The following is a 22,965-nucleotide window of genomic DNA, read 5'->3' as shown; positions in this document are numbered from 1 at the left end:
TTTCCCTCTCCATTTGAATAGCTCTTCATCTGTGCTCAAAGAATAGCTTTCATTCAAGCTTACATGGTATTTTTTGGCAATAACTTGTAAAAAGCAGGTAAAGTGATAGCCTGGCAAGCAACCGTGCCTTGCAATGAAATGCTGCACCAAGATGACCCAGTTGCCACTGGCTGAATTTACTTCAGAAGCATTCCAGTGTACAAGCCCAGTCAAAACAGTACATGCTCTTTGTAGGCACGGTTTAGCTGGGTCACAGAAGTTTCTTGACTTGGCTACTCTTTTCTAGGGGATCTGTGCATATGTACTGTAGATGTGCTGGTAGCTCTGCCTGGCCCCTCAGCATGGCTTAGGCAGCTCATTCCAGGAGGAGTGTGAGTTACTCCTGTTAATCTCAATGACATGTTAATTCTGGAGTCCTTTAAATGCCAGATTTGGTAATAATTTGGCAGTTGATTGATGCATGCATTGACACTGATATTGTTTAACTCCTACAGAGCACAGTATGTCACTTCTCCTATGTACATGGTGCTGGGCAGCAGGTAGATCTGGCAGTGTCACCATTCCTTTCCCTCCCTTCTTTACCTCACCTATCTTTATTTATTTAGGCTTTATAAGATATATTGGTTTTGAGTAGAGTTCTCTCTGTACTTCTGGCAGTATTAGGTTCAGGGTTCCTTGCCAGCAAGAAGTGATTGATGAAAATGGAACATTTTCCACAGATGGGCTTCTTGGGAATGGTAGCAGCCTAATCTCATGCTTTGGAGTTCTCAGGACCATCCTAAACAGATCCCTGTTTCCTATTTTTCCCTTCAAAATAGCATTGGTGTAAAAATAACCCTTAATTATGAACTCTTTTTAAACCAGAACTGATGTCACAGGAAGAAGACTGCATTTTGAGCCAGGCTGTATGAATTTCATACTTTTCCTTTGCTGGCACCAGTCAGAAAGAAGTTCCTGACTGGTGGACAGCATTGGCAGAGTAGTGCTTTTGATGGAAATAACTTATTTGCGTGTGATATTACAGGATTTATTGGTTATGCTCCATATATAAATCGCATTGTGCAGCAATGGAATCTGCAGGATAATGATGATGACCAGCTGTTTTACACCAAAATCTATATTGACCCATTGGCAAGGGTAGGTAGTGACTGGCTTTCTCATTTCTTTCTGCTTGAAATAACACGCTGCTCCTCATAAAACGTCAGGAGATACAAATAACAAGAACGCTGTCTGTTCCTGAGTGCCATGTTGATGGTTGCTCTTGTTCTCCGGAGGTTCCTACTGTCAGAGTGATGAACGGGCTTCCAGAGGGTCGTGACTTGATATATTATTTCAGGCTGTCTGCAGATCCAGGCAGATTGTGCGTCGTTGTTAGAAATAATAGCTCTGAGGTGTGTGGTTGGACACATTCATCTCAATGAGGGTCCCATGTATTTGGCAGTTTGACAGACGGCCGATGTGGCATTTTTCCAGGGTGTCACTGAACTACTTGCTGATTCAGTGTTTTATATTTTGGCTTGCTGCCACTTCAGGTCCCGCCTGCAGCTGCCTCTCACTCTTCAGCTTTTTGTGCAGATACGTTCAATAAAGCTGCATCGTAAATTTTTGGTGAAGACCTCTCCGTGCCCTAGCTTAACAAAGTCCTCTGCTGAGTAGCAGCATTAAAGCATGATAGATGTCAGAGGCATGGCCCTGATGCTGGAAAAAGAGGGCTAAGGAAAGTTAATGTATCGATGCAAAAAGACTTTTAGGAGCTGACCCTGCAGAATTTTGAGGTTGATTTTAAACGTTTTGTGTGCTTAAGGCAGATGTGAAGTTTCTGAAATACATATCTGTTACATACATACATACATTACATACATACATTATGTATGTTAGATACATACATATATTGTGTATAGATACAGGACCAGAAGTAGAATAGAATAGAATAGAATTCTTCAGTTGGAGAGGACCTACAGTGATCATCTGGTACAACTGCATGACTGTTACGGGGCTGACCAAAGGTTAAATTAGGCATGTATAGATACAGGACCAGAAGTAGAATAGACTAGAATTCTTCAGTTGGAAAGGACCTACAGTGATCATCTAGTACAACTGCATGACTGTTACGGGGCTGACCAAAGGTTAAACCGTGTAATTAAGGGCATTATTCAAATGCCTGTTAAACACTTGACAGGCTTGGGGCATCAACCACCTTGAAGCTTGTTCCAGTGTTTGACCACCCTCTCGGTAAAGAAGTGCTTCCTAACATACAGTCTAAACCTCCCCTGGGACAGCTTTAAACCCACACATCCTATCACTGGATGTCAGGGAGAAGGGATCAGCACCTCCCTTTCCACTTCCCCTCCTCAGGAAGCTGTAGAGAGCAGTGAGGCCACGTCTCTGCCTTCTTTTCTCCAAACTAGACAAGCCCAAAGTCCTTAGGCGCTCCTCATAGGACGTTCCTTCCAGCCCTTAACGTTTGAATTGATTTTGTGAAAGTTAAGTCTGATGCTCGATATGCAATCGAAAGGACAAGGTGTAGAGACGTTGGAGCTGACTCTGCACCACAGTCAGTAGCAATATAATGAGCTGTCTAAACAGATAAAACTCTGTGCCTCTGCACAGTGCACTACTGCACTGTGATTCAGAACGCCTCCACGGTGCTTAGCTTGGGATACTGTGCTGTACGTTCGCACTGATTCTCTGTGGTAACATCCAGTACCATGGAATAAGTAACACACTCACAGAACACCACACCAGAGTGTGTTCTCTGTACAAAGACTTGTAAGTGTGTTTTAAAGGTTATATCTTTTGATCAGCATGTTAAAACTTCCAAACAAGGAACTGTAAATAAGAATCTAATGACATGATATCAGGAGCATATTTTAAAACCAGTGGTATTTTCTATTCTGACATGATACTTAGATTTGGCTTTTATATTTTTGAGACTGTAAAACACTGGTTTTTTTGCTTGGCCAAGACTTTTTTTTTTTAATATAATACATTCATTTTCTTTAACTTCTACTGCCAAATTGAAGTATCTTTGGAGAGTTATGAGCTTTATCCTTCAGGTTTAGATAAAGGTTTTTACATATATAAAACTGAATGCAGCTGCACATCTCAGGAATATAGAACAGCTTAACAATATAAACCTAAGAATTATCTCTGAGCTGAATATGTAGAGCAGCTTTGCCTGATTATTTGCTGCCAGTGCAGTATAACGGAAAAGTTACTGTGAAAACATTGGCTGTTAGAATGCTTCAGCATCTTTGGTCCTTGTATTTCAGGAACGCATTAACATTACTCTGGACCACAAAAATGCAATTTTCCAGACCCTCAATGGAGCCATTGGTAAGTGTATTTGCAGGGTGTGTGTTTTATTAACTCTTGTTAACAATTGCTTTGCTTAACCGTGAATATCATCCCCTAAACATATGTTTGTTTTTAGAGAAATAGTTGGTTGAGTAAACCTGATTACCGGATTAGTTACAGGTCTTTTGGGTTTAATATTAATTGATTTCTCCCATTGTTAAAGTATTTTGATTTAAAATAGAAAAAACAGTTTTCAATAAATGAAGTTAGAAACAAGCACGAAGTTAAGAACCATCTGCCTTTCAGGAGTAGGAGTGGTAATTACCAATCCTTAATTACAGGAGTAAGATTACTAATTAGAATTGCATTTTAGATGTTCTTAAGCAAATGGCTGTACATGATAATGTAGATTTTGCTTTATTCAGTTGTCATGAATTCAAATTGAAAATGGCATCCGTGCAGCCTTCCTTTCTTACCTTGAACCTGCAATTATGGAACAACTTTTTATAGTCGGATCGTATCTGAAATAACTATGATTTCTCCATAAATAGCATTTGCAGGAGATTAGTTTTATTTTTAAAGCGGATTTTATTCCAGTCCTGAAGGCTGCTGGTGACAAACTCTGAAGTTAGATGTAACCTTATTTAGCATAAGGAGCTTAGAATTCAAAATCTAGTTAATAAGGAGCAGAAGCTTCCAAATAAGTAACAATGATGGTGATGGCAACAGCAAGGTAGGGAGAACTTAAAGAACTCTGAAACTTTAGCTTTTATTTCTAAACTCTTATTACTGTACCGTCTTTGATTCGCAGATGAAGTGCTTTTGAAATTTGAAGAAGGAAAAGTAAGAGCAAGGAATTCGGCGTACGACGCATTACCCATCACCATTCACGGAAATGGGCCGACTAAAGTGAGTGACAGCTCGTTTTTCTTTTTGTGCAAGGCCAGCAATTTTAATAGAGGCAGAAACAACGGTGGAAGAGTCTGAAACAGTCATAACGCACCGCCGCTGCTCTTTTCCAGCCACTGCTAATAAGAATGGCAAGGGTAAAATACTCATTCTAATAGCTCTCTCGAGCTTGTTGTTCTGCTGTCACTGCAACTTGGTATCACTGCTGAAACGACTCATTCTGCTCCCACGTTCATTGTAGCGTGGAGTATTAGAGGTGAGTAAGCTTGTGTTCGTTTGCTCGCTATCACAAGGCAGTCCTTGAAGCGAGTGAAGAATGTCTGGCTGACTGTTAAGTGGTAACCAGATGAACGGGTTCACTTCTGCTCCTACTGCAGACCTTGGCTTGTGTTTGTATACACATATATAAGAAAATGTATTTTATATAGGCAAATATATCTGTGTGTGTGTAAGCTGTGTATGGCTGGCTTTTGTTGTTGGGTCTTCAGTGTCGTGGATCGCTGCCTGCAATGTAGCCATGGCTCATGAGCTTTGGGCTCACGGCAGAGCTCTGTCTGCGCTGTGAAGTAGCTCTTTTGGCAGGTTCTTCCCCTGTGTAAGGATTCAGTGGTCCAGAGGACCAGGCACAGTTTCTCTGGGAGAAGTGGCTACATTTTGGTCGTATGTCAGCTGCATTTTTCTTGTTCTATGGCAAAGAAGTGTAAAGGTGTGTAATTTGTAATAGCTTCTGGTGCCTGAAGGATTGGGCATGGCTACTTCCTAAGTTCTTCTGAATACGTGTTCCTTACTGTAGCTCCTTATTTTCAGAAAAATGCCTTCCAGGAGACTGAAATAAAGTTCAAAATTCATTAGTATCCCAATGACTGCTGCTGCTTAGCTTTTGCACTGTACTTCATGTTTGGGATTAGCGAGGACGGTGATGCTGTTATCTGTTTGGCTTGTAACCACTCAGTAGTGGTGAAATAAATGGCCAATTTCTTCCATGTTGCTACCGCTATTTTTGCTTCAATTAAATCCTCAAGTTATCTATCATCGCTGGCTTTGCTGACACTTTGCCAGTGAAAAGAAAGGCACTGTGTTTTACAGTTGGGCAAGCAATTTAAGTTGGAATTACTTATACTAATCCATGAGTTCTGCTGCATTAAACAAAACTCAATCTCTGCATGTAGTGTTGTCACTTTGAAAACAAAGGAAACTCTTGCTATATATCACTTTGTCAACGTGGTTAGATTCTTCTGCTTTAAACATAGGCTAGAATTAGGAGGACAATCGTATAATAGGAATGGAAACCGTTTTCACTAGTAAGTCAATAAACTAGCATGAAAGTAATTCCCAGAATGAACTCGAAATAGTTTTGGGGTTTTGTTGATAAGAACTTTCTGTTTTGTATTTTGTCACTTCAATTTGCAGATGAGTAACTCGCTTTGCTCACAGACACTTAGAGTCATAGATTCACTTATCCCAACATCCTGATGTGAAAGATTTTTATTCTTTTTTTAAATTATTTTTCCCCACCCCCAAATGTAATGGATTTTTTGTGGAATATTCATTTTTGCAGACTTTATTGTACATCTCTGAACTCTTAGTTTAAGCAATTGTATTTATCATCTGTCTAGAATGATTTTCAACATGCATAAACCCAAAACAGGCAGATCGAGTATGGGACTGGAGTGTGTTTTCTATGCAAAGTAGTACTCTGTCCTTCCATTTTTTTATGAGGACAGTAGAGCAGAAATGAATAGAAGGCTCTGCCCCGCATAAGAGATCCCTTAACCACTGCAAATGGCAGTAGAGAAGAGTGAAGTGCAGCACAATCTTCCCGTGCAATCCAGGAGGACAGGGCAGCCCATTGACAGAAAAAGCTCATCTTTGGTTCAGTGCTAAGAATGTGGATGCTACTTTAAAGTGGATCCCCCTGACTGGCTTCTGAATCTTGGCACAGCTTGCCAAAAGTACATCGTCTGGCCATTCCACATCTTCTATGTGGTATTTATAAAGTGACTCTGTGTTTCATGTGAGGCATTGATGATTCTCGCATTTGGGAGAAGAATTAAATAATTTATTTCTTTTTTTTGCTTGAAATCATGCATCGCAGCGTTTGAGAGCTGTGATTATAGTCTGCCTTGGAAGCCATATAAGCATTTAGTTGGTGGCTGTTAGACTTTTTGTTTTAGCTGAAGCAATAAATGTAGATGCTAGGAGAATATAATCTCTTTTGTAAATAAAAAGAAGAAAAAGCTTTCAGCAGACTGCTTTGTATGTTTGTTTGGTTTGTGGGGTTTTTTTGTTGTTGGGATTGGTTTGGGTTATTTCAATCTTAAACTAAAGAAAAGGCAGTCGGTTGCCTTTAGGTATCAGATTCAATGAGTAAATCTTCAATTCTTTAAAAGGTACAGCTCACCATTTGCCTGCATTTCTTGTTAATCTGAATTGTTCATTTATTTACCAGATTCACTTGAATTATTTGGGAAACTATATTCCTAATGCTTGGACACGGGAGTCTGGTTGCCGTATTTGTGATTTAGACTTAGTGGACCTGTCAACAGCAACGGTAAGAATACTTTTCACTAGAACAAAACCCGTTTCCATGCAGTTGATAGGTGTACAGTGATTTCTGAGGTGAACTGGCTTCAGTATGCAGTCTTATGTTTTGTAGGCGCCTCAGAACAGAGTTTTCTGGTATATGAAACTGTAAAGATGGAATTTTAATTTAATGGAAATATCAGTACTTTTAGAAATGGTTTTTTGCATGCATTTTAATACTAGTTTCTCCAATATTACTGCAGATGATCCATCCCATCCCCAAAAGCCCTCCAGGTCCTCACCTCTGTTTGCTAAGGGGAATGAGTCAGTTTTGAATCATGCAAGATTCAAGTGAATAATTAGAATTTTGGGGGAGGTGAAAAAGCTCTTTAGATATTTCAGACTTTTAACTGGAGACCTGCAAAAAACCTGGTGTGCTTCAGTTTAACAGTTTGCTACAAAGAGAGGTTAATTTTCTGAGAGATATAGAGAAATTCAAAACTGTTTTACCTTGTCGAGGATGACGAAGATATCAGTACTGTATGTGCGAAAGTGTTTCTGTAGAATAAATCTGATGTAATTGAGATTGGGTATCAGTTCAGTCTTCAGAACTCTTACAGAACAGACATATGTGTACACGTGGCGTGTGTGTACATCCAGTATTTGGGAACTCATTTTGGCTCTTTGGCTGCAAGCCTGACATCTTTAGTGTCTATGAACATTTCAGCTTGTAATCAGTAGAGTTCAGGCAAAGTGAACATCTACCATGTGAAAATGTAAGGCTTGTACTTAAAAGAACACTCTGATTATTCATAACAGGCAGTTTCCAGCGTTTAAAACCATTTGAACAAAACAAACATTTAAAAAGTCATTGCTGGGATTGTAATAACTTTCAGATTCTTCTTATATATTTTTTCTTAATTTTTAATTTTGCTTTAAAGATGCAACGTCTGAATGGTGTTCTACTGAAATAGTGTTTGCGCTCCCAACATGAAGTTTACTTGAGGAAAAGAAGCTAAGTTTTTCCTAAAGGTGTCAGCAATTAAAGCATGGCTGGGAAGCAGTTAAGTTAAAACTTAAAAGCCATTAATGGGGAGTAACCTGCAATTATTTATTGGATAGCTCCCTATAGTTTATGCACTCTACTTGGAACATGTCTTCCTTACTGTAGTTCATTCTTTAGACTTCATAACTCACTCACTGTGCCAGCAGAAATAACAAGAATTTTCCTTGGCCTCAGTGGAAGTGTTTACTTCAGGCATTTCTGAGTACAAGCAATATTTCATTTTCTGAATGCACTTTCTGTTCAGGCCTGGCTGGTTGCTACTTAATAAGAAATCTCCAGTGAAAAGAGCAACACTAGCTCTGTGCCTCGAATAATTCTTCCCATATTGTTTTATTTAACTTTTTGCATCGATGCATTCACATCTTCTGAGGATTTGGCTTGCTTTTCTCATCATCAGATTTGCTGATACCAACTATATTTTGAGCTTTGACTTCCTTTAGATGAACTCTGGCGTGAATGGGTCCTTGACTCAATTTGCTTAAGTGTTGTAGCTTCAGTGTCTTGGGCTGGGCTTACCTGCAGCCCTTGACTTTAGCAGTACAAAGCAGATAAGCTCCACTGTAGAATCAGGCTGAAATAATACTGCTTTCTGTCCCAGGCATAGGGATATCCTTCCCTCTGTGAAGGTCAGGGGTAGGTGCATGCAAGGCAGAGATGGGCGGAAGCATTGCCATGGGTTGTGTAGGTTGGTCTGCAATTCCTGATTGTCCCTATAACCTTTGCAGATCCAGCCTGAACCTGCTCCTCTTTGTTGTGGAGAATAAGGAGAAAACGCCTTAGTATTAGAGAAATAGGCCAAATAAATTATTGCAGCAGGTCTATTCTTGGTAGCACATATGCATGTTCAGTTTAGCAAGCCTGCTGGCACGCGCTGTTTTGTTCATCGCTTGCAATCAGCAGTACCAGTTGCCATGATACCAGCCCCGATGCAGTGTGTGCCAGAGAATATCGCACTTGATTTTTTTCAAGACACGTCACTGTACTTGTCATCATCAGCTGTTTTGAAGTTATTAGGGTATCTGCGCGAGTATGCATTAGGTTTGCAGATGAAGTTGCGAGTAGGAGGTAGTCAGGGTAAACATTGATGCTAATGTTTCTGATCTGGTGCACTTGCCAACGTGTTTCTGGATTTCCATTGCAGACAGTGACATTGTAAAACCTCAACATGTGCTGATGGTTTATCCAGACACTTTTGGAGTGGGTGTTGGCTTGCTTAAGAAAAGCTAACTCGCAGTCTTTTACACTCATATGAGGTTTCTCTCCTAGCCTTGTAGTGTGTTAGAAATTTATACTATCAATTTTAAAGTTTTAGTTCGATCAGTGTGTTTCTTTGTGCAGGAGTCAAGGCCTTAGAAGGTTCAATTTCTTTGTCTCACATAGTGTAGTAATATATTTTAGGAATACACAGAAGTGCTGTGTAGATTTGTTTTAGTGGTCATGATCTCTGTATCTAGCACATACAAACCAAGAATTAATACTGCTGTTCAAAATGTGTGAACTCACATTAAAATAAGGTGGGTAAAACTTCAGTATGCTTGGTTGCAAGGGGAGATGCTATAGCTGGCTCATCAAAGGTCCGGATAAACTCAGCGCGTTAGGAGAGTAACACAGAGCCCACTTACAATGGCCAGGGGGAAAAGGTGCGTGTAAGTGTATGGAAGGGTACTGCAGGCTTGAAGTACGGATGAGCGAAGTACTTTATGGGATTTATTCTTCAACTACTACCACTCTTACTTTTAAAAAGCTGGTCTTTCCTGTATTTTCTTGTAAATGTAATTATCTATGTATGTTACTTTCAAAAAATGAATTTGCCATGCAGTTCTAGATGTATTTCCTTAAATACCCTCTTTTGCCATTTTAATATTTCTTTAGAGTAAGAATTTTTAAAACCATAATGCATTATTTTCTGCTTCCAGTGTCTCTTATTGGAATCAAAAGAGCTTTCAAGCAATATTAAATCTGTTATCTTTGCTTATTTAATGAAGTCAGTGGAAACAAACAGGGGGTGTAACACTTCTGAGCTAGTTGGTGTTGACTGTTTGAAGGCTGTGTGGCCCGAGTTACTGCAGCGTGATGTTAGTTGCTTTTTAATGTACCTAATCTTAGAAAAGAGGCAAGTCTTATTGGTTGTGTCAAAATATCGTTTTTTTTAGGAATATCCAAGAGTAAAAATTGGTGTTTTCATTGAACAACCCACTCCTTTCCTACCTAAATTTTTAGACAGACTGTTGACTCTGGACTACCCAAAGGAGGCACTCAGTATCTTCATTCATAATAATGTAAGTATGATATTACTGTTGTGCAAAGCTTCAATTTTTGAAATTACAATATGAATGTAAGTGTGAAAGGGAGCATATGGATTCTATAGATGTAGACAAACTCCATAGGAGGAGATAAGGTTTCAGAATTTAGTATGCAGAAGTGGAAGAAATACATAACTGAAATGGTGGCAGTGCTTACTGAAATCTACTTAAAGAAACTGCTTAGATTCTTTCTCTTCATAATGAAAAAGATTGTGTTTTAGAGTGTATACTTCTAGGGGAAGTATTGATTGACATAAAACAGTGGAATAGAATATGAATAGGATGGCTCCAGTTGGAATGGACCCACAACAATTATCTGGGCCAACTGCCAGACCACTTCAGGACTGAGCAAAAGCTAAGGCTTGTTATTAATAACTGTTATCCAATAGCTGATGTTGGATTTGCTTTTCATCTTGTTGGTACCCCAGTGCATTTATGTTTCTCTTGGTGCTCCTGCTCAGTGCCATGGAGAAGGCTGGTGTGTTCAGGTTGATTTTGAATGGCAGTACAGATAATTTTTGAATATTTTTGAATGCTTTTTGCTAATTACCTAATGCTTCACCAGTGACCTCATTATTGCTCTTCTCATGAGTGAGGTATGTCAGTCTTTTGGAAAAAAACTGGGCTGGAAGAGAAACAGGAGGAAAATACAACTCTGCCCTTTTTCACTTGGTGTGCACGACTCGTGGTATCATCGCACAAAAGCCTTGGTAATAGAAGTAGAGCTTACAAAAGCACACGAGAACTTTAAATGTAAGGGGATGTTAAAGGTATAAACGTGATATGCACATAGGAATTGTAGGCTATGCTGGGTTTTGTTGCCTCAGCCAGAAGCCATGTGGTGGCTGAATAGCTTTTTTTAATATAAGGGGAGGAAAACTCTACCCAATATCTCAATTATTCTAGTGTCAGTCATAACACAAAAGCTACAAATGAGGGCAATGGGTTGGAAGCGTTGCATGCAGCTGAGATCTCTTAAATTAGAGGTCGAGTAATTAGACTTTATAGAAACAATCACTGTGACTGCATTTTAAAGAAGCAATGGCTGTGACTGTCCACTTGGGTACAGGTGGCAGCTTCTTCTCTAAAGCTGTTCTGGAGTGGCATAAAAATCTCCTGTGTGCCACTGAGGTTGTAGGGTGGGTTTTGAAGGTCATAAAATAAATATCCTGAAAAAATATTGCATGAACAGTCTGTGAATCTTGCGTCATTGGTCTGGAGGTACAGCTTTGGTTTATATTGCTGATGTGTTGGATTCTTTTGCTAAAATTTTGGACAGAAGAGCTTCATTTTAATGACATATATACTGGAATATCTTCAAATACTGTTTACCATCTGTTTGTTTGGGATAGAACACAATGTGTTCTTGGACACTGTGTTCATGATTTCACAGCGACTTGTACTTTTCATTCACCATAAACAATGTTAACATGATTACAGGAGGTTTACCATGAAAAGCACATCAAGAAATTCTGGGAAAAAGCCAAGAACATTATCAGAAATATAAAAATTGTTGGACCTGAAGAAAATCTGAGTCAAGCAGAAGCCCGGAACATGGGAATGTAAATCCTAATTTATAAATCTGTTATAATGTTGCCTACACTAACTATTTTTAAATATTAGATGTGTGTTATCTTGCATCTTAAAAACTAACAACTTGACATCTTAAGATACAGGAGTGGGAGCTTTTGTGGTAGAACAAGTTCTAGATATAAGACACAAACTGTTGGGTATTTTGTGGTTTCTGTCTGATATAAAAAGCAGCACTGGCTGCTACCACAGAGTTGCTTGTGGCTCTCCTAGGGTGTCCATCAGTCAGATTATGGAGTTTTACAGGCCAGGATCCCAGCAAGACCTTGCTGTGGCCCTTGAGCAGGCTTCTTTCTCACGTAATTCTTCCTCTCTTTTCTCCCAAATCTTCCATGAGTGTCAAAGCAGAGAAATTAATTTTAAAAGGCCCTTTTCATTTATATTCAGAGGTTAAGAGCGTAGCGTAGGCTGTTTGTGGCATCAACTGAAAGAACGAAGATTTAGTTCTGAGTCTCTGGACTTTTGGAAATCTGTTCGAATGGGGTTTTGTTGTGCTGAAGCCATTGGGAAACTGGTATTTGTCTGAGGTCCAAGCCTCTCCCGTAGCCTTTCCAGGAAATACTGCAGGTGTCCAGCAGCAGTGTAAGCAGCCATTCCCATGTTTATAAATCTTCCTTTCTTTCCGATAGTCTCTAAAGCAAAAATGTGCTGTATTTGCAAACTTCTTGAAGTGGTGTATATTATGTGTAACTGAGGTAGAATGTCTGGGGTTGCTTTTCCTCTTTGTTGTTATATCGATACCATAAGGCAGAATCTTTAGTGTAAACAACTTCTATAAACTCGGTCTCACCCAAAGATCTGTAAACCTGTCATCTTTTGATGGAATCCACTGACTCAGAGCGTGACAGAAGTTTTGATGTGTTGTGTGGTCTTTCTTTGATCTGTGGTTAAAAAGTAGTCATTTAAATGAGTATTTGCACAGAATGATTTCAAATTCCCTCATGTAGGGCAGGGAGATAATTGTACTTGTGATGTGTACCACTGGCTGCACACATGGTACTGTGGTCTGTTGTCCATTGTCTGGATATAATTTGACCTATGTTGCTCCCACTTTGGAAGGTGTCTTTAATAAAGATTGTGTCCTAAAAAGGGAGACAGCATATAGAGACACCATGAAGTATAATGCATGTGGAATGAGACCTTGCCAAGTCACTGAATCGTCCAGAAAGTGTGGGTCTTAGTAGTAGCATCTTCCATGTAAACAACGCTTCTATAATCCAATGGCTCCTTTCCATTTGACCCAAGCAGGTTCAGTTCATCTCTTGCTTCCTTTGCACTCCTGGTCTGGTTGACTTCCCTTGTGTACATCCCTAGCTTCTCTGGAACAACTGAATTTTGTGTTTTCCTCAAAAAAATCTAGCTTGGAAGTATGGCATCTTCATGTCAAGGGCAGATACTATTAAAAGAATTACTTGTTTTCAATCCCTCAACTGGCTTCCAACATGATAACCTCATTTGTTTCTAATACTGCAATGGGAATAACTTGAAAAGTCTGATTCTTTAAACCCATTTAATGGTTTGATTTACAGAGCTGATATACTCAGTCTTCTGATTAGTTTTCTCCTGCTTCTATCTGCATTATTGACTGGTAGGTTTGTTTCGTTTGCCTCAAACACTTGATTGCTCTCTTTCTCCAAATGAGCTGGTTTTAGCATCTCTGTTAATTTCCAGTAGGTTCAGAGTCAATTTGGTCTCGTCACTTGCACATTTCGCACAACAAGTCTCTTTATTTGAAGGAGCAAAATAGGCTTTAATTCTTACAGCTCAGTTTGGCAACAACAAAACCCCATTCCAAAACAACCCACCCACCACAAAAAGAGAATGAGCAGTTAAGCATTGAAGGTATGGTTTGTTTTCAGAACACTTTTGAGTATGTATTGCAGTTGGCTCAGTTTTCTCCTCATCTCATTTTTTCCATTAGTTTCCATCAGGCTCAGTAAAAAGTGGTGGTAAATTATAATGAGTGTCTCAGTAAGTGAGAGTCTCTATATCAATATCAATGTGAGAAAATAACATTTATTTTTAAGTCCAATCATACCCATGCAGCAAATTGTCTGCTTTTCTCATTCACATAATAAAGAATACTTGAAGCATTTACTTTCTTGCTGCTTTTTGCATGGAAAATACTCTACTGTACTTGTGGAAGTTGGGTAGGTGTTGGAAAGGACACAAAATGGTGTAGTCAGCAAAGACTTGTTACAGTTCACCAATATTGGCAAACAGGTGTGTACACAGAGCTTTGCATATCATGGGCTGAAACAGAATAGAAAGGGAGGAAAATGAAGTAGAATAAAGAGAAGGGAATCACAGAATATCAGGAGTAGGAAGGGCCCTGGAAAGCTCCCCCAGTGCAACCCCTGCCAGAGCAGGATCACCAGAGCAGTCACACAGGAACACGGCCAGGGCTTTGGGTGTCTGCAGACAAGGAGACTCCACAACCTCTCTGGGCAGCCTGGGCCATGCTCCATAACCCTCACCCTGACACACTTTGTCCTCATCTTCAGCTTGAGCCTCCTGTGCTCCAGCTTGGGACCATTGCCCCTTGTCCTGGCATTGGCCATCCCAGAGCAGAGCCTGGCTCCTTCCTCCTGACACTGCCCTTTCCCAATGGATCCCCAGGAATGAGGGCCCCCCTCAGTCTCCTCTGCTCCAAGCTCAAGAGCCCCAGCTCCCTCAGCCGCTCCTCAGCAGGAGATGCTCCACTCCCTCCATCACTTTGTGGCCCTGCTGGACTCTTTCAAGCAGTTCCTGTCCTTCTGGAGCTGAGGGCCCAGCACTGGACACAAGATTGCAGCTGTGGTGTGAGCAGGGCAGAGCAGAGGGGCAGGAGAACCTCGCTTCCCTACAACCCCCCCTTCTCATCCACCCCAGGATGGCGTTGGCCTTCTTGGCCACAAGGGCACACTGCTGCTTGTTGTCCGAGGATGGCGTTGGCCTTCTTGGCACAAGGGCACACTGCTGCTTGTTGTCTGACTATTTTCTCTGCATATACATCCCTTGAAATCCTAAATATTTCCATATTTCCATGTCTCTTTTTTTTTAAAGCCCTTGTCTACAAGAAATATGTTTAGTTGATTTTTTTCTTCTTCTTCTTTAAGAAAAAGCCCGTTTGTGGTTTTGCCTTGTTTGGAGACTTCAGCCAGACGTTAGAGAATTTGTTATGACAGAAAATGTAAAATAACAATATGAAATATGTTCGAGCAATAACAGAAAGTGGGGAAATACGGGAGTTTATCTTATTCAGTTCTCTGAGTTTTTATTTATACAAAGCTTATTTTTCACAATCTTCTTTTCCCCCAGTAGTTACTTAGGGTTTCTTATTTTGAGAGTTGTTTTTTTTTCTCCCTCAAAAATATTAGTAATAGAACTAGCTAGAATTTTTCCCAAACTTCAAAAAAAAAACCAACAGTGATTTAACTCAACTTTTAGTGGGAATGTGCACATTTTAATGACAGCTTCCGCTGAAAGCTTTCAAAAGTTTCAGGAAGAACAGCAGAGAGATCAGAACGGGTTAGACAGTTCATTGACCTCACTGTTCAATTTTGAGCTGAATTTGGGGTGTCCTATGTACTTCGTGAAAGTCAGGAGGTGTTAAGTCAGTGTCTTTGAGCTCCCGTTTGGTATTGATAGATGGTGACATGGACACAGGAGGGCTCCCTTTCAGTCTTGCAAGTAGGGCAAGTCTCTTGGCTGTGGCTAAAGGAAGAGCAGGGATTAAATCTGTGTGTCCCAGATGTCAGGTGATTTCTGCTGGAGACTTGAAATTTCTGGAGCTGCTTCTCCTTGAACACTTCAGCAATTTTGAGTTTCAGCCTCGGATGGAGAGGAACATTTTGAGCTTTGAGTGTTGCAGAAGAAAACAACTTTCCCAGCCATACCTGATTTCAGTGTCTTCACAGAATCTCAGACTATGAGGAGTTGGAAGGGACCTAGAAAGCTCCCCCAGTGCAACCCCTGCCAGAGCAGGATCACCAGAGCAGTCACACAGGAACACGGCCAGGGCTTTGGGTGTCTGCAGACAAGGAGACTCCACAACCTCTCTGGGCAGCCTGGGCCATGCTCCATAACCCTCACACTGACAAAGTTTGTCCTCATGTTCAGCTTGAACCTCCTGTGCTCCAGCTTGGGACCATTGCCCCTTGTCCTGGCATTGGCCATCCCAGAGCAGAGCCTGGCTCCTTCCTCCTGACACTGCCCTTTCCCAATGGATCCCCAGGAATGAGGGCACCCCTCAGTCTCCTCTGCTCCAAGCTCAAGAGCCCCAGCTCCCTCAGCCGCTCCTCAGCAGGAGATGCTCCACTCCCTCCAGCATCTCTGTGGCCCTGCTGGACTCTTTCAAGCAAAAGAAAGGTGTGGTAACCGTGGTGACAATACTTAAGCCTGGCTTGCAAAACTAAACATTACTGCTTTATCTGTTTTCTGGCTACATTTGTTTGGTTTTAGTGATGGGTGATAAGAATTTCTTTATACTATTGTGGCTATCTGGAGAGACACAAAATGTAGTCCTAAATGACAGGCAATGTCACCCAGCCTCAGTGAGAACTGCAGACGTGAATCTGGAGTCCTAAATGACAGGCAATGTCACCCAGCCTTTCAGTGAGAACTGCAGACGTGAATCTGAGGCACTGTTTTTTTCAGAGCTCTGTCAAATGGTGTAAGTGCTCTCTTCCTTCGAGTTCACAGCCACGTTTTGAATTGCATTTCCAAACTGTGAAGGATATAAAAATGATATATCGATTTAACTGCAAATTCAAACTGTGTCTAAAAGAAAAGTGAGTGACTCAATGGTAAAGAAATTGAGTAGACTATGTCTTCCTGGTATAGACAACTACCCCTTGGAGCAGCTCAGTGGGAAGTTTGATGAGGAGAAGAGCAGTGACACTTTCCCTTGTCAGATTAGGTCACTGTTCCAGATGGGCTTGTGGCTCAGCAGAGTTAAACACTGCTCTGATTGCAAAATACTGTAAACTGGTCTGCTGAGCTTCACTTCACACTTCCAACAGCAGATCTTGGCCTTCTGCTAAATTGTTATTAATCATTACACTGAAATGGCTGTGAATTATGTACAAAAATACAGCTTTCTTTGGAATATTTGGTCCGTGGTTTATAAGCATGTGGAGGTAAAGCAGGTAGATAAAAGGTTTTAGATTAAGAAATATATTACTAGATATATGAGTAATGCTGGAAAGCACTTTCCACTTGTTCCTTGCTGCAACCTGGATATGCATAATACATAGGTTCACATATAATCTGGGATTTCTGTGTCTGGAGAGGTTAACGTACACTGTAAGAGGTAATACTTAAAAGCATGAGAATATCCAGGATTACTTTTATTTCCTTGGGAAAGCTTCTTGGCAGCATTTAAAGCCTAAAGAGAAGATACATGAATTGATTAAGCATAGGCTGGCTTCATTAATTTTGGCAGAGACTTCTACAATTCTTCTTCTCTATATTGGAAACTAGAAGTGTTCTGTGGAGATTTTCGTTAGTGACCTTAAAGTGCGAAGGTAAAACTTACAGGCCACCGTGTCAAATGTGAAGTGTATCTGGAAATGCAAGAATTATGCTTTAAATATGAAGATTTGCCATTTGATCCAGTCTTCAATGCTGTATAGAAAGAAGTAGGTGGGAAAATGAGTCAAAGTATGGTCAGAATAGCAGTCTTGATTTTTTTGGCCTTTCAATCTATATGCATACACGTATTTAAGGCAGTTATGCTTTCAAAGAGCTCTATTGAATGACTGGATGTGACTTAAACCATAACTTTTAATTTATTATTTTGTATTTTGAATTACTATGTGAATGGAGAACAGAAGGATTTTCGACACTAAGCACGTTGGACCAGTTGTGATAGATTTCTCTGCCTCTGGATTTAATGGGGGCGGGGAAGGCAGAAGTTGAAGGACCATGTGTTTTGAAATTATGTGATCAGTTTTCCAGTTATGTTTGCCTACAACTAAATATAAATCTGTTCCATTTCTTTTTTTCACACTTTCCTAATTGAAAACATTAATTCCATTCATGTTTTTCGTTAGCAGCAAAAGATTTGGCTGCTTTTTTTGGGGAGGTGCTGGCCAGTGTTGTGGCTGGAACCCTGGGCTGGCATCGAGCCTGTTGGTCTCCGGGGTTTAGTTTCCTCATTAGAAGAATAAGGATAAAGGAGCTGAATATTTTTGGAAGAAATTTAACATAAAACGTCAAGTGCAATATAAACGTCAGGTTACTATTAAAATTGTAATTATGCTAATGATAAAGCTACATGTGAATTGTGTTCAGTAGTTGTAAAGCTTTGAGCAGAGTAGGCTAGTACTGGAAAATGCCATCAAGACTGAATTGCTGGACCGTGTAGTGGCCAAACTAAAACCTGCTGGTTTCAACTGGGGCAGTTACGTGAGAAAGTGCTGATTAAGGAATTGCTGTCATAAAAACACGTGTACGTAAGGTGGAAAACTGTCAGTGAAGGAGGTGTCAGTTAAAGCAAAACCAGAGGCTGACCAGAGATTTAAACTATGGTTGTGTGTGTCCAAGCACGGTGACATCAGCAGTAGTGGGAAGACCATTTCTGTCATTTTGGTATTTTAAAAATCTGTCTCAAATCATTACTACGTCTTTAGTAGTCGAGTTTGAAGAGGGAGGTTTGCTTCAATTTATGGAATAAAAAAGCTCTGACTTCTACTGCAATTCCAGCAAAGTCATGCCTCTAAAGTCCTTTGAGCAGAAGAAAGTTTGAACAGAAAGACCCCAAACTGTTGGTAAGGGGTAATCTTTGCAGGAGACAGACCAAGTGGTGTGTTAGGCAGCGGAGGGGGAACAGAGGAGTGGGCAGGAAGCCATGCCACCATTTGCCTTGGGTTGTATGTAGCCTGTCACATCCACCATTTATCAGATCTTCTGACGTGACAGAGATCTCTTCCTCTGCAGAAAACCAGTCACAATCAATCAAATCTTGTGGAACCGAATTTATATAAACACTGATTTAGTTTTTAAAGCAAGAAAGTAAAGTAATTTTAAAGTTTCAAGCTGTTAGAATGGAATTAATGCCAGTTCTGTCAATAACAGTGGGGAAAACAGACAAAATCAACAATGCTACCTGCACGATAGAGGGCTGGTGCTTGTTCCACTTCTTCTAGAAGTATATTTGATTTACTGTAATGTCCTCCTATTCTTTTGGCATAGGAAAGCTGAATTTACTGTGCCGGATCTTAGCCTAGCGAGTGTACCCTGCCAGAAACGTACAAATGTGGTCTGTGTATCTTAATTTTACCTTTATGGTAGGATGTGTCTTCTGTTCGCTTGAAGCTTTCTCTTGAAGGTGTGGAAATCTATGCAAATGACTTACTCTAATAGGAATAGTGTATGGGACAAATTCATTTCATTTTTCATAGAGTCACAGAGCGGTTTGGTTTGGAAGGGACCTTAAAGCTCATCCAGTCCAACCCCTCTGCCATGGGCAGGGACATCTCCCATGGGACCAGGTTGCCCAAAGCCCCATCCAACCTGGCCTTGAAGGGAGGGGACATCCACAACTTCCCTGGGCAACCTGTTCTACTTTCTCATCACCTTCGTAGTGGAGAATTTCTTCCTAATATCTAGTCTGAATCTACTCTCTTCCAGTTTACAGCCATTACCCCTTGTCCTGTCACTACATACATACTACATGTAAAAAGTCCTCCCCAGCTTTCTTGTAGGCACCCTTCAGGTACTGGAAGGCTGCTATAAGGTCTCCCTGGTGCCTTCTCTTCTCCAGGCTGAACAACCTCAGCTCTGTCAGTCCTTGTAGGGGAGCTGCTCCATCCCTCTAGTCATCTTTGTGGCCTCCTCTGGACTCGCTCCAACAGCTCCATGTCTTTTTGCTGGGAGCTTCAGAACTGGACGCAGTACTCTCATGAGAGCAGAGTAGAGTGGGAGAATCACCTTCCTAGACCTGCTGGCCACGCTGCTTCTCTTGCAGTCCAGGATACAGTTTGCTTTGTAGGCTGCAAATGCACACTTTTGTGACTTCCATTCACCACTCGTGCAATTGTTTTACATTTCTCTTTACCAATGGTGATGTTCTCGTAGGTCACAGAAAGACTAAGAAAAGGTCTGTAAATACGATTCTTACACTCCATAAGGTTTCAATTACTATTTGGATCAGCAAATCACATCTGTAGCATCTTTGCCCAAAGACAGTGTTACAGCTACATGCAGTTATTTGTTAGAGAAGCTTACTGAAGGTCACACTTCACTATTGCCTGTACTGATACCCAGCTATATAAATTAGTGGCTTGATTTCCCTCCCACCCCCATCCTGTTTTCCACTGGGACAGTACACGGTCATTCTTACTGAACTTGGTAAAGGTTAGAGATCACTTAGGTTATTAAAAGAAAAATATAAGGCATCTGATCCATGTTTTTCTTTTAGTTTATCAAACTGCTGTAATCTAAAGACACCCTTTTTTACTATACTACACTGCAGGGGGCTTTTAGTGCAATGTATGGGTAGAGCACTTTGCTGTGGTTTGGGGTTTTTGTGTTTTGTTGTTTGTGAAGCTTTTCTGGACAAGTGTGAGTTAATTACTTCTTTTTGTCTTTTTTAGGGACCTTTGTCGCCAGGATAAAGCATGTGACTATTACTTCAGCATAGATGCAGATGTCGTGCTGACGAACCCCAAAACTTTAAGAATACTGATAGAACAGAACAGGTGTAGTATATCTCTTGATTTTACAGAATTCCTTCCAGCCCATCCAGAGAAAATAAGATCCCGTCTGTTTTTTGCAGAGTTAGATCCTCTCTGTTGACTTGTGGTATTTGATTGCCATAGTTCGTAAGGGGCTCGGAGGACAACAATACACAAAGCATATTGTTCCCGTCAAACAACAATTCCTGATGTGAATTTCTACTACTTCAGAGTTCCTCTGAAGAGAATGGTCTATGGTGTAAGCAGGTTTTAGGAAATGAGTTAAGACTCCACTGACTAATGATTTCAAAGTTGGTCGCGTGCAAAATGTTAATAAAAACCAGGCCCCAGCAACAAAAACCCCCAAACAAAAGCCCCTTGGAGTTCAGTACTCTGGTATTGCGTTATTATTACTTTCTTTTGAGATCATAGATGCAATAAAATAGCGAAAGATTTTTTACTGTGATGCCCAGTTTCTCCCTGTGTTAGCGTGATCTCTTCGGTTATACAAAACTGTGACTTTATCAGCAGACTGGGCCTGTTGTGAATGCTGTGCACTTTGCTTCTGCCCATTCGTTACGTCCCATGTTAGGTAGGTAGGTGCTGTTTGCTTTGTTGTTACAGATTTGGGAATTTCAGGTGTATCACAGAAAAACTATCGATGTCGGTTTTGAACTACGAGTGAGACGGGATGGAGCTTAAGTAAAGATGTGGATGTTGGTCCTTTGCGTTATATTCTCTGTAATATTTACTGTTGTAAAAGAGGCTAAAAGCCAGCTACACTAGGTAGGTATATACAGAATATATCCATCAGTAGATATCCTCTGAACCAAAGCATAATTTGATTTTCTTTTTATTCTGGTCAACCCTTTGACTCAAACTAAATGTCACTGTGTTTTTGTTTTTATTTTTTGCTTGTCTTTGACTTTGTGATGCTTTTTGTTGTTACACTATGGACGGTATTTTTTAGCTTGACTGAAAACCAAACCATCATCTTACAGGAATCTTCTGTTACACAGATGATGTTTCTGGGCAGTTGGTGCTTGGGTGCTGTTTCTTCCAGCTTCAGTTCAGAATAGCCGTTCTGAGATCCGACAGTCATCGGTGTTTTAACAACACTGTGCTCCAAACTGGAGAAAGCTGGTGCATTTTGACGTGGACTGTATGTACAACGATTGATATTTTCTTATTCAATGTCACTTCACAGAAAGATAATTGCTCCGCTCGTGACTCGCCATGGGAAGCTTTGGTCCAATTTCTGGGGTGCTTTGAGCCCGGATGGCTATTATGCTCGATCAGAAGATTATGTTGATATAGTCCAAGGGAACAGAGTGTAAGTAACTGTAAACTGATTTTTAAAGTCAAGGTAACCAGTGTGCTTATTAGCAACCTATTCTTACATTTTGATGCAATCTGGTATTCCTTTATAGCTTAGGTTAGATTTATTTAAGAAACTAAAGCTTTTTCTACTTCATAGGAATACCTTGTTTTCCCATTTTTTTTTTTTCTCCCATTCACAGCTTGAAGAAAAATCCCAAAGTGTGTAACACGATGGGCTGGTATTGGTAGTGGACACAGTCATTGCTGGCAGCTGTCAGACTGTGTCTGATTTCTCCAGCAGTGCACTATACAGAAAGTGGCAAGACAAACCAATAGCAAGCTCAAAACTCTGTGTCCCAGGAACCTCAGTCAAAAGAGATTATTATTGCATTCATCAAGTGACTTCTTCATCTCTTTGAGGCAAACGTTTAATCAACTGAACAACTATAATTTCTTCATGTGTTTCTTCCTGTATCTTATGTCAGATATATCCTAAGGATCTCTTGAGAAATACTTTTGTTACACAGCCTTGTGGGTTCTTCCTTCCCCTAAATGAATGTGATGGAAGTGATCTAAGCTTGATTTTGCCATGCGGTGATGCCTTTCCATTGCCCTGCAAGAGCAACAGGACTGCTTGAATAGAACTGGCTGGTTTTCAATTGCCTTGTGCTTGTGGCACTGGGAGGGGGGAAATCTGCAGAGCAAACACTGAGACAGCAGTGCTTTTTTGTTGATACTGGCCCAACTGACATAAATATGTTGCCTGCTGTGGTCTGTGGGTATTTGTGTGAGGAGGTCAGACCACCTGTGTGAAGCCTCAGTGAAGTCTTTAAACTCACTTAAGTCTGTTTTAGAATTACTTTCTCCATCTGGTTGTGTAGAATAATACAATGTTTGACTGACTGCTATGGAAGCTATGAAAGTACATTTGTAGTTAAAACTCTTTAGAGAACTTGACCTTTTTATTTTTGTATAACAATACTTCATAAAAGTTGAGTTGCTGCCTGTGCCTACATTTGAGATGTCCACAGTGTCCAGCTGTAGTTTCTTAAATGTCTTGGGAACATTTCAGCTTCATTTACTTGCAACTTGCTTAGTTTTGTCAGCAAATACAGAGACACCGTTTTGATAGAGTAGCCAACAACTTGGTTTTCATGGCTTTTGTTTTCTTTTTTTACAGAGGAGTATGGAATGTTCCGTATATGGCCAATATCTACTTAATTAAGGGACAGACTCTCAGATCGGAGATGAAAGAAAGGAACTACTTCATGCGTGATAAGTTGGATCCTGATATGGC

At 40.5% G+C, this 22,965-nt stretch overlaps 1 protein-coding gene across 1 annotated transcript in view; it reads left to right on the top strand.

The window, feature by feature from the left end:
• Window positions 1-22,965, top strand: part of PLOD2 (procollagen-lysine, 2-oxoglutarate 5-dioxygenase 2) — a gene marked incomplete at both ends in the record, with an annotated part of 43,386 nt that overhangs the window by 14,888 nt on the left and 5,533 nt on the right. The window contains 9 exons of the mRNA XM_010183165.1: window positions 1,025-1,137; window positions 3,273-3,336; window positions 4,109-4,206; window positions 6,656-6,757; window positions 9,949-10,074; window positions 11,539-11,660; window positions 20,268-20,372; window positions 21,556-21,681; window positions 22,849-22,965. The exon at window positions 22,849-22,965 is cut by the window's right edge and continues 43 nt beyond it. Coding sequence (XP_010181467.1) covers window positions 1,025-1,137; window positions 3,273-3,336; window positions 4,109-4,206; window positions 6,656-6,757; window positions 9,949-10,074; window positions 11,539-11,660; window positions 20,268-20,372; window positions 21,556-21,681; window positions 22,849-22,965 — 973 coding nt within the window. The remainder of the gene's footprint in view (window positions 1-1,024; window positions 1,138-3,272; window positions 3,337-4,108; window positions 4,207-6,655; window positions 6,758-9,948; window positions 10,075-11,538; window positions 11,661-20,267; window positions 20,373-21,555; window positions 21,682-22,848) is intronic.

The sequence above is a fragment of the Mesitornis unicolor genome, unplaced genomic scaffold (genome assembly GCF_000695765.1).
Source record: "Mesitornis unicolor isolate BGI_N332 unplaced genomic scaffold, ASM69576v1 scaffold2104, whole genome shotgun sequence".
In the NCBI taxonomy this organism is placed as follows: Eukaryota; Metazoa; Chordata; class Aves; order Mesitornithiformes; family Mesitornithidae; genus Mesitornis; species Mesitornis unicolor.
Note: the sequence above shows the minus strand (reverse complement) of the source record. Positions and strands in the feature narration are given on the sequence as shown.